At 48.3% G+C, this 10,492-nt stretch overlaps 1 protein-coding gene across 3 annotated transcripts in view; it reads left to right on the forward strand.

The window, feature by feature from the left end:
- Nucleotides 1-2,404, forward strand: part of NCAPH (non-SMC condensin I complex subunit H) — a 36,028-nt gene extending 33,624 nt beyond the window's left edge. For all 3 annotated transcript variants that reach the window (XM_014791633.2, XM_004435913.3, XM_087426161.1), the window contains exon 18: nt 1,907-2,404. In XM_014791633.2, the coding sequence (XP_014647119.1) occupies nt 1,907-2,014 (108 nt within the window). In that variant the 3' untranslated portion in view covers nt 2,015-2,404. The remainder of the gene's footprint in view (nt 1-1,906) is intronic.
- Nucleotides 2,405-10,492: the final 8,088 nt, after the last annotated feature.

The raw sequence follows: 10,492 nt of genomic DNA on the forward strand, positions 1-10,492 counted from the left end.
CTGTGTGTGTTCGACTGTGGTGCTGACTGTTAGGCCTGGAACCACCATCTGGGTGTTCGCAACTGAGGCCTGAACAAAATAACCCAGCTTAGCTCCCAAAAGTGAACGGTATGCATCAGCCATTGAGGATGTTTGTGGCCCAGGAATGCTGAACTCACACGGCTGCTGGTTGAAGGCAGTAAGCAGTAGAGGCTGACGGGAGAGACGAGGTGTCCTGTTCAGAAGTCATGTCGGCAGGGCCGCGGGGCATGCAGCATGTGTGTGGTCATGGGAGAGGGTCGTGAGAATGTCTCCGTGTGATTTCTGACAGCCTAAGGTATCTGATGTCAGAAGCAAACTACATGAAGAAAGAATGACTAAGAGAAAAAAATGAATAAAAAGATAAATCATTATCCTGACAAATCCACAAGTGGCTCTGAAGAGAGTTCCCCATCTGAGGAAGGGGGCACACAAGCCATCCACCTGACGTTCAGAAGTGTCACTGCTAAGCTTTTCCAGGGGTGGCTGGAATCTCACACCATCCTTATGGACATAGGTGCTAGGGGCCTCTCCCGCTGCGTGTGATCCAGCACACACAGGCTCCTGAAGTGTACGGTGCCTCCAAAGCTCAGAAACTTACCCTGAGTCCAAATTCAGAGTGTTACAGATTTCACTCAGTTGCGCCAGTCCAAGAAGCATGCTGCCCTGGGCTGTGTGTCTCCGCAGAAACCTGCCTCTCCCCTGGGAGAGAGCAGCTCTCTGGCTGTCGGTTGGTTCCCAACTAGACTGAGCCAGGGAAACACCGCTGAGGAGTGTTGTGATTCCGTGGCTTCACCGGGGCTGGCAGTGTCTGGCTCCAGCACTGCTCCGCTGCCCCCAGCGGCAGGGCCGGCTTTGTTCATTTTGCTGTAATCGAGTCTCTCTTTAAGGGGCCTCAGAGCGCTCAGCATTTGAAGAATAGGGAGATGGCCCCAGATGTCCTGTGGGGCTGAGCACTGAGGCCATTACTGGGGCCTGGCTTTGGGCTATTTAAGGAGATTTGACTGGTAACATTGGCCCTGACAGTTCCCTTGACAATCTCTGGAGATCTGTGATAACTCAGAGCTTAAAGGCACCGAGAGAGATCTCACAACGCTTAGTACCAGAACATGGCCCTCTTTTTGGCCTGCCTTCTCCTGTGTCACTCCTGTCTGTATTCTTCGTCAACCACTCTGGTCACGAGCTTTCCCCTGCAGATATGCATTGTGACGGGGCTTGGGATCCGTGATAGACGCTGGGCCCTCTGCCTCCATGGCCCTGGGTTCTAGTCGTGTGTGACTCATTAGCCAAACTTAACCAATTTCTAGAACCTGAGCTGCAGAAATCACACCTGGTTGCTGGTGAAGTTAAGCAAGGAGGGCTTCCGATAGTTGTTTAGTCTGAGGGAACAATTGCCTGGGATTGGAGAATTCGTGGGGTAGATGGGTGGGGGAAGAACTGGGAGGTAGGGGAAGGGCTATCCGGAGATGGGAGAGAGCAGCTGTCATGGACGTCACCAAGGGTGAGATTGTGGGGCAGGAGGGGGAGGGCTTGGAGAAGGCCACATGTGGACAGGGTTAACAGACGTGTTGTGGCTCCTGGTGGCCTCCCCATCCACTTCTCTTACTCCTTCCAGGGCAAACAGCTTAGCTCTCGGGCCTTTTACAGAGAGAGATCGTTGTAGGAACCAGAGCCAGAGAAGGCTTGCTTTTGTTTTTTTCCCTGAGATTGGCAAGGATTTGGAACGAGCTTATCATGCAAATGATATTTGCTGTGACATAATTTTACTTATAATCATGGGACAAACCTGATTCTTTGTAGTCACTACCTTGCTGCCTCGATTAGAATTTGTTTTATGATCTGATGTTCTCAGAGTATCAAAGTTCACGTGTGTTTGATCTTTCTTCAGAATCTAGAGCTGGAAGGAACCGAGGATCTTTCCGATGTTCTTGTGAGGCAAGAGGATGAGTCCGCCGGTGAGCAGGTGGCAGCAGGGGGTTTGTCACCTCTTCACTGACCGGCACGTCTCCACTCTGGGTGCTGTGGTGTCGGGGCATGTGGCGAGGCTGTAGCCACTGCCCAGGTGCCTCTGTCTGTCCTTCTCCCCTTCATTCCTCCCATCTAGGAACCAGTACCCTGAAGGTCTGACCTTGAGTAACATCTCTCTCTTGGGGTGACCACCCAGGAGGGAGGAGAGGGTGAGGACGCTGTGTTCACTCTTTGTATCCATGTCTAGTTTTCGTCTCCTAAGTTGACCTGTTTTTCTGCACACTTGACTCTTGTAGAAGATAATGTCCTAGGAGGCACTTGTCCTTTAGCAGCCACCTAATCCATGTACATAAGGTATATCATAGTACACTTATAAATGTATGTATACTGCTTAAGAATAAAATCATGCTGAAAAATATGCTTGGCAAAATATTTGAGTACCCACTAGGGAAGTGTTAGACCTGGTCCTTGTGTCAAGGGGGATGCAGTCTTGTTAGCTGGACAAGACACCCGCATGTTGGTATGAGGCAGGAAACGCTTAGGGGCTGAGATGATTCGTTTTGTAGCAGAGTGGAGGAGAGAATTCACTGGCTGGGGATTCAGATTTTGAGATTGGTGCATTGGGCCTATGAATTCTGCTGGAGTGGGATGGTAGTAAAAATTGCTAACATTTATTAAGTCGTTACTAAGTATCTTCTGTGGATTACCTCATTTAGCCTTTTCAGCATCCCCATGTGGAACATATCATTATCACTCCATTTTCAGAGGAGAAACAGGTACACAAAGGTAAAGTAACTTGCATGAGGGCAGACAGCTCACTTTCAAGAGTTTGGCCTGGAATCAGGAAATCTGCTTCTAGAGTCTTTGTTCTTTGCTATGCTATATGCTGCTCAGATCACAGGCGCAGTACGTGTAGATATTGATCCAAGTAATTCTAGCTCTGGCTGGTCCTGGGGCTCTGCCAGAACATCCTATCACCATTCATTGGGTAAATAGAGATCTTGGATGTTAGGTCAGAAGCAGTGAAATATATAATTAGCATTTACTCCTGATAATAAAGAACTTACTTCCTAAGCCAAAAACCACACAAAACAAAAAACAATCTCTTCCCCTCAGGAATATGCTTTCCAAATTGTGTCCAAAATCTTACCCACTCTGCTGTATTGAGAGGGTTAGACTTGTGAACATGCTATAGAGGAAAAGCAGTGATGCCCAGTGAGAATCCACACCCTGTCCTGCTGGGACTGAAGCCTCCAGCATCTTTCCCCGTGCCAGGTGAGCGCTGGTCCTTGCACTCTCCTCTTTCCTGGGAGTAGAACTAGCCAAGCATGCTCCCTCTCTCCTTGCAGACACGTCTCTATAGTGGGATCTAGGCTGAGCCTGAACGGCCGATAAAACTGGCGAGGGTGGTACCAGCTGCTTCAGTGAGCTCCCCTCGCCCCTCCACCCTGTTTGTCCCAAGCCTCTCCCCCTCATTTACATGGTTGCTCTGTTAGAATTCATTTGGCTGCATATAATATCACTAGGTATGCAAGATAGTTTATTTCATATAAAATACATTGGGAGGAAGGTAGTCCAGGGCTGATGTGGCAGTTCCGTGAAATCCTAAGAGACCAAGGATCACTCCAGCTTTCCTCTCTGCCATCCCTAGTGTGTAACCATCCTTGTGTTCCAATGTGGCTGCTGGAATCCAGCCATTATGTCCATATTCTAGGCAGCAGGATGAGGGGTTGGGGGAGAAAGCAACCACTAACCTACTTTCTGTCTATAGATTTGCCCTTTCTGGACATTCACATAAATGGAATCATAATATATGGTCTTTTGTGTCTAGCTTCATTCACTTAGCATAACGTTTTCAAGGTTGATCCATGTTGTAGCATGTGTCAGTACCCCATTCTTTTTTATGGCTGAATAATATTCCATTGTATGGATAGACCACGTTTTGTTTATCCATTCCTCAGTTGCTGGACATTTAGATTGTTTCCACTTTTTGGCTACTGTGAATAATGCTACTATAAACATTCATGTACAAGTTTTTGTGTGGACATGTTTTTAATTTTGGACATATACCTAAGAGTGGAAGTGCAGGGTCATATAGTAACTCAGTTTAACCTTTTGAAGAACTGCCAGACTGTTTTCCAAAGGGGCTGCACCCATTTTACATCCCCACCAGCAGTGTCCAAATAAATGGTCCAGTTTCTCCACATCTTTGCCAATAGGTGTTATTCTATCTTATTATAACTGTCTCATTATGGTTTTAATTTGCATTTCCCTGAAAGCTAATGATGTGCCTTCATTTTTCTTCAATCTTTTTTTCCTCTGTTCTCAGGTAATTTCTATTGATTTCTCTTCAAGTTCACTGAGTCTTTTTTCTGCCATCTCCAATCTGCTCTTGAGCCCATATAGCAAAACTTTTATTTCAGTTATTATAGTTTTCAGCTATAGAATTTCCATTTTAAGGTAGTTTTTATTTCTTTTTTGGGATTCCTTATTTATTGATTGATTGTATATTTTCCTTCAATTTGAACATATTTTCTTTTTAATTCTTTCAATGTATTTATAATAGCTACTTTGAAATCGTTGCTAAATCCGACATTGTTAGCATGAATTTCTATTGGTTGCTCTTTTTCCTGAATATAGATTATATATTCTTGTTTCTTTGCATGTTTAGTAATTTTTGGTTGAAAATTGGATATCGTAGATAAAATGTTGTAGTGACTTTGGGTTCTGTCATGTTCTTCTGAAGTTATTCTGGTAAGCAGTTAATATGCCTGGATTCAAACTGCAGACTTTGTATCTCCTGTGGTAGGCGGTTATTGATAGCTGTTCTGTAGCTACCCACTGTTGCTTTTAAGGCCTGATTCCATAGGTCTTCCTTCTGCCTGTCAAGTTTGGTGGTCGGCCAAGGATTTGGGCAGAGATGGGGCGCATCCTCTCTGTGACTTCCTTGCTAGGATGGGGATTCTCCCACCTTCCAGCTGCTCTGCCTTCTCTGGGCTCTGTCCTTCCCCCCATCCAGCTTCAGGTTTTTGCCACATGAGATGCATGTGGGTGGGGAATGCCCTCAGGGAAAAGAAGCATCAGCTCACAGCTCACCCTGCAGAGCTCTCAGGAGTGAACAATTCACCAGGTTTCCCCCACAAGTGCCTAGTTGAACTGTCCGCTGGGGAAGGCAGCTGACGCTCAGAGTTGGTATCCTGCTCCTTCTGAGGGTCTCACACTGCCAGGATTTCCCCCCTTTAAATTCCCAACTGCTTCCCCAGTCCCAAAACCTGAGCTCTGGCGTCTTGAGCCAGTAAAGCCATGGTTTCACCCATCACTGTTTTCCACAGCCGTAGCCGTGGGGATTGGGCAGCCCCTTGGGGCCAGTAAACCACAAACTGGCAACGCTTACCCTTTCCAGTTGCAGTTGGGTTCTCGTTTGTTTTGTTTTTAATTAAAACTTCTGCTTTCCGTCTGCTTCCCAGTGTCTTTATTTATTTTTATAATTTTATTTATTATTTTTCCCCAAAAGCCCCAGTAGATAGTTGTATGTCATAGCTGCACATCCTTCTAGTTGCTGTACGTGGGACGCGGCCTCAGCATGGCCAGAGAAGCGGTGCATCGGTGCACGCCTGGGATCCGAACCCGGGCCGCCAGCAGCAGAGCGCGCGCACTTAACCGCTAAGCCACGGGGCCGGCCCTTGCAGTGTCTTTAAATATTTTTTTAATCCAGTATTTTACTGCTGGCATCTTGAGGGTTTCCATGCTCACTTTCACCCCTCTGCCGTGACCAGGTCACTCCTGCTCCTCTTTTTGGTTTTTGTGATTTTTGTGTGTGTTTCCCACTGCACTCAGATAGAATCCAAACACCTGTTGACCTCCATCACCTCCCTTTCTGTGGCTGACCCCACTGCCCCTCCTCCTCTCCCGAGTCTCCCTCCTGTTCATTAAGATGCCACTTTCTCAGAGTGGCCTTTCCTGACCTCCTGAAGTGGCCCTTGAGTCCCTCCATCACCTCACACTCTTTAATTGTCTGCATGACCCTTACTGCTATCTGAAATGGTCTCAGTCATGAAATGTTTCCAACTCCAGGATGTCAGCTCCCAAAGGGGAGAGACCTTACCTTCTGGATTCAGCTCCTAAAAGAGCACGTAGTAGGTACTCAATAAATATGTGTTGAGTGAATAAACAATCCCTTTGTGAGATGGAAAAAAAAAAGTGCCAATTAGTGAACAACCATAGGACACAGTATGAGTGTGTGTGTATGTGTGTGTGTCAGGAGATGTATCTCTGAAAATACCTAGCAGTAGGACGTTGGACCAGACTCCTCCCCATGCCTCAGTTTCCTCACTTGTCAGATAGGCATCATTGCTACATATCAGAGGCCTAATATGTATAGCAGTGCCTTGGGGAAGTTGAAGTTGTACAAGCATAAGGTGAATTCTACTACAGGAGCTTTGCCAACAATTTTACAGACATAATCTTTTAACGCCTTGTGAGGCAAATAGGAAGTTCACTGCTTCCCACTAGCGTTTGCTACACACCAGCTGCCCTATGAGACTAGGACTCCAGGGTCCTGGTTTCCAGGCCAGGGTCCTGTTTCCCAGTAATGGTCTGTTTAGTAAAGCAAAGGAGAGCCTCCGTTTGCTCGTCTACACATCCGAAGCCTGGGGGCACTGTCAGCATCCGACTAGAGAAGTCCAGTGCCTCCCTTTGGGCTCCACCGTCACCCAACTCGCCCCTTGGATTCTTCCGGCAGCCCTGAGTTCATCACACTCTATTCTTCTCAACAAAAGCAATTTATGAAATACGAGTCTGTGATTTCATTTGTATACCTTTGTAAGATTATCACATGAGTAAATCCTCAAATCAGGGGGGAAAACCCTTTGTCAGATTGAATGAGACAAGATCGCGTTTGTAGCTCTTGGTGGTAGAACTGTGTAGCCCGCGCAGTGCCTCTCTATCAGTGGGTTGATGTCTCAACACTGTTCACTTGGATTCAGTGTCTTGTTCATGATGCCCCTGCCCCATCTTGGCGATGACAGTTCAGACCCTGGAGCTGCAGTGGGCAGTGGTGGTCGCATTTCCAATGAAGATAAACTTCCTTTGTTCTTTGGGGCTGGTTGGCTGGAAAGTGTCCTTCTGGAACTCTGCTAAACAAGCTTATTTTATTTCGCCAGGAAGGAAACCACAGTCTCCCAAATTTCCCTGCTTGTCTGGGGGCCCATGGGGCAAACTGTTCCCGGTCTTCTGGGTCCAAGCCCAGAGTACTTTGTCCTAACAGGAATCTTTTTGCGTGGAGATAGTTTTCCCTGGATGAGGATGAGTGGAAGTCGTTTACAATTGGGTTTCCCAAAGTGGGATCTGGTGACAGTTCCTCAGGAATTAAAAATATTGCAGACCCCAGGAACAGGCAGACATGCCTGGAAGGAAAGGCTAAGGCATCGGAGCTGCCCTCCCTCTTGCTGGAGCAGCGATCAGAGCAGGAAAACAGATAAAATGGGAATGAGTGGACACCCAAAGACATTCCCTGGGGCCAGGAGAAAACGTGACCACTGTGGAAAGAAGAAATGAGCCCAGTGGGGCTGAGGCGCTCAGCGACCCCAGCGGATGTCCTTGGCAAGAACACGGGAGAATTGCTACACTGTCCACATGGAAGCCCAGTTTGGGAAGCCATTTCTCTGTTCTTAAGTAAGAGCACTGAATTCAGGATATTGTTTTAAAATTGTGCCTCTGGGTCTCAGTCACCTCCTATGTAAAACAGAGTCGGGAGACGGAAACCTGTAATGTGAACAGAGCACTTATTTGTAATAAGATTTGTTTACTAGGTGTGTAGAGTTGTCGATACTGAAAGGATAAGAAGAGAGCTCTGAGCATCAGGTAAGGAGCACCCAGCACCCCAAGGGAAACAAGGGGAATGAAGAGAGAAACTTAGAGACTTTGAAGAGGGCTCCATAGAGCAGAAACTGACCCCTGAGTGCTGCTCAGCTGGAGCTAGTGTCTTCCGGGGACACAGTGACGCTGTTCTGAGTGTTGGAAAATCTGCAAACTGCTGTTACGGAAGGAACTGCCCAGCAGGGGAGAAGAGACACCGCCGGGAGACGCCTGCAGGATCAGAAAGTGCACAAGAAAGCACAAGTCTCTTTCTCCAGCCCCGCATCTCCCTCAAGTGCCCCTCCACCCCCAACTCAGTGGCACAACCTAACAGAGAGCGGCTAACAAAGCAGAAATGGGGTTTGCAGAGTGCCCGACTCATCATCACCTGGCAGAGAATGGAAGGTGGGCTTGGAACTGAGAGACAGATACTTAATAGCTGGCACAGAGTGGGTCTCATCTCTAAGGGTTTCTAGGTTCCTTCTTTCCTTAACTACTTTTGTTTGAAATAGTATTTATATTTGTTTACCTGCCTTCAGTGATATGCTGGTAAATGTCCAATAACTGACTTGAAGGTGAGGCCAGGGAGGCCTTAAGGGAGAGGTGGTGGCACGTCTGCCTTTGAAGGGCAGATACGCGATTGATGGCAGTAGCAAAGGCCCGGAGGGAGGGATGTACAGGCGTGGCCGGGGTGCTGCTACCCTCACGCTTTCCCATCCCCATGTATGGCCTCCTTCCCTCTTCCATCCGCCCCACCCTTCCCTCATCTTCTCAACCCCAGGTCATCTCTATTTTTAATCTTCACTCCTGCTCCAGCAGGAAGCTCGGTCTGCTCTGCCCCATTCATCTGGGTTTCCCTTCCAGCCCCTCTCTCCTCCTTTCTCCTCTCCTCTCATCTTATACTCTGTGCTTCTGAGAAGGCTTTCTCAAGGCCCAGGCAGGAGCTGTTGTGGGCTGTGGGCTGCAAGACGCTCCAGCCCTGCCTTGTGCCACCCACCCCTCCCCCACCCCAGAGGCTCCGTCCGTGAAGGCACCCCCGGAACTTCAGACACCTCCGCAACCTCACTGATTTTCCTCAGCCTCCTGTTCCAAAAGACTGCTGCCACAAACCACTCCTCTAGGGAGATCCTTCAGCCCCCACTGGTCCCCCTGGGCAGGGCGACTGTTTGTTGATGACACTGTCTGCATCACCGCATCTCTGTGGTGCAGCAGCTCTGCCCTGCGGCTCTCAGCTCCTCTCTTTGGATGGGCTCTCGCTCTCACATTGAGCACCAACTTAGGTTCTGGGGAGGACCCTGCAATCAAAGAGGTCACAGCCCAGTGGAGGGACAGATGTGCACAACCAGTGGGTCACCCCAGGACAGGCACCTGCCTGCTTCTGCTCTGCTCACACCATTCCTTCTGCATACCACAGCCTTTCCTACTTTCTCAGTTTCACACAGTCCTACTTTCCCTTCAAAGCCCAGCTCAGATGGCCCCTCCTTGATGACATCTTCTCCAGCCCCCAGACTTATCCATGGGGCTCCCACAGCATCATGTCCAGCCCTCAGCCCCTTTACACAGTGGGCTCGTCCAGGGCAGGAGCTAGGGGCTCCCACAGCATCATGTCCAGCCCTCAGCCCCTTTACACAGTGGGCTCGTCCAGGGCAGGAACTAGGTTGAATGGATGGGTTGTAATAGATGGGCAGATGATGGACGGATGGGAGGATGATGCATGGATGACCAGATGGATGGGTGATGGGTGGGTGGAGGACATAGATGAATAGATGGTGTAGCAGTTTCCAGGGGCTGCCATACAAATTTGGTGGCTTAACACAACAAAAATGTATTCTCTCACAGTTCTGGAAGCCAGACGTGCAAAATCAAGGTGCTGGCATGGCCATGCTCCCTCTGAAGGGTCTAGGGAAGAATCCTTCCTTGCCTTGGTCTTCCTTGGCTTGTAGCTGTTTCACTCCAATTTGTGCCTCCACCTTCACATCACCTTCTCTGTGTGCCCTTTTCTCTTATAAGGAGCTGTCATTGGGTTTAGGGACCACCCTAATGCAGTACGTTCTTATCTTGAGCCTTACCTTAATTACATCTGCAAGGACTATTTCCAAATGAGGTCACATTCTGAGGTTCTGGGTGGACATGAATTTGTGGAGAGTGGGACACTATTTAACCCAGTACAGATGGTTAGACTTATAGATAGATGGATTAAAGGGTAGACATTGGATGGAGCGTATTAGATGCTGAATTGTGTCCCCCCAAACACTCATATGTTGAAGTCCTAACCCCCAGGACCTCAGAATGTGACTGTATTTGGGAATAGGATCTTTAAAGAGGTAATTAAGTTAAAATGGGGTCCTCAGGCTGGGCCCTAATCCAACGTGACTAGTGTTCCTATAAAAAGAGGACATTTAGACACAGACACGCATAGAGGGGGAACACCATGTGAACATGAAGATGCCCTCTACAAACCAAGGAGAGAGGCCTTGGAAGAAGCCAACGCTGCCAACACCTTGATCTCAAACTTCCAGCCTCCTGAACTGTGAGAAAACTGATTTCTGTTGTTTAAGCCCCCCAGCCAGCGGTACCTTGTTCTAGCAGCCCGAGCTGACTAAGGCACAGGGGATGGCAGCCTCCCTGTTCCTTCCCAGCCCTCCTTTCT

This window comes from Ceratotherium simum, chromosome 40 (assembly GCF_057802395.1).
Source record: "Ceratotherium simum simum isolate JZ-2026a chromosome 40, ASM5780239v1, whole genome shotgun sequence".
NCBI lineage: Eukaryota > Metazoa > Chordata > Mammalia > Perissodactyla > Rhinocerotidae > Ceratotherium > Ceratotherium simum.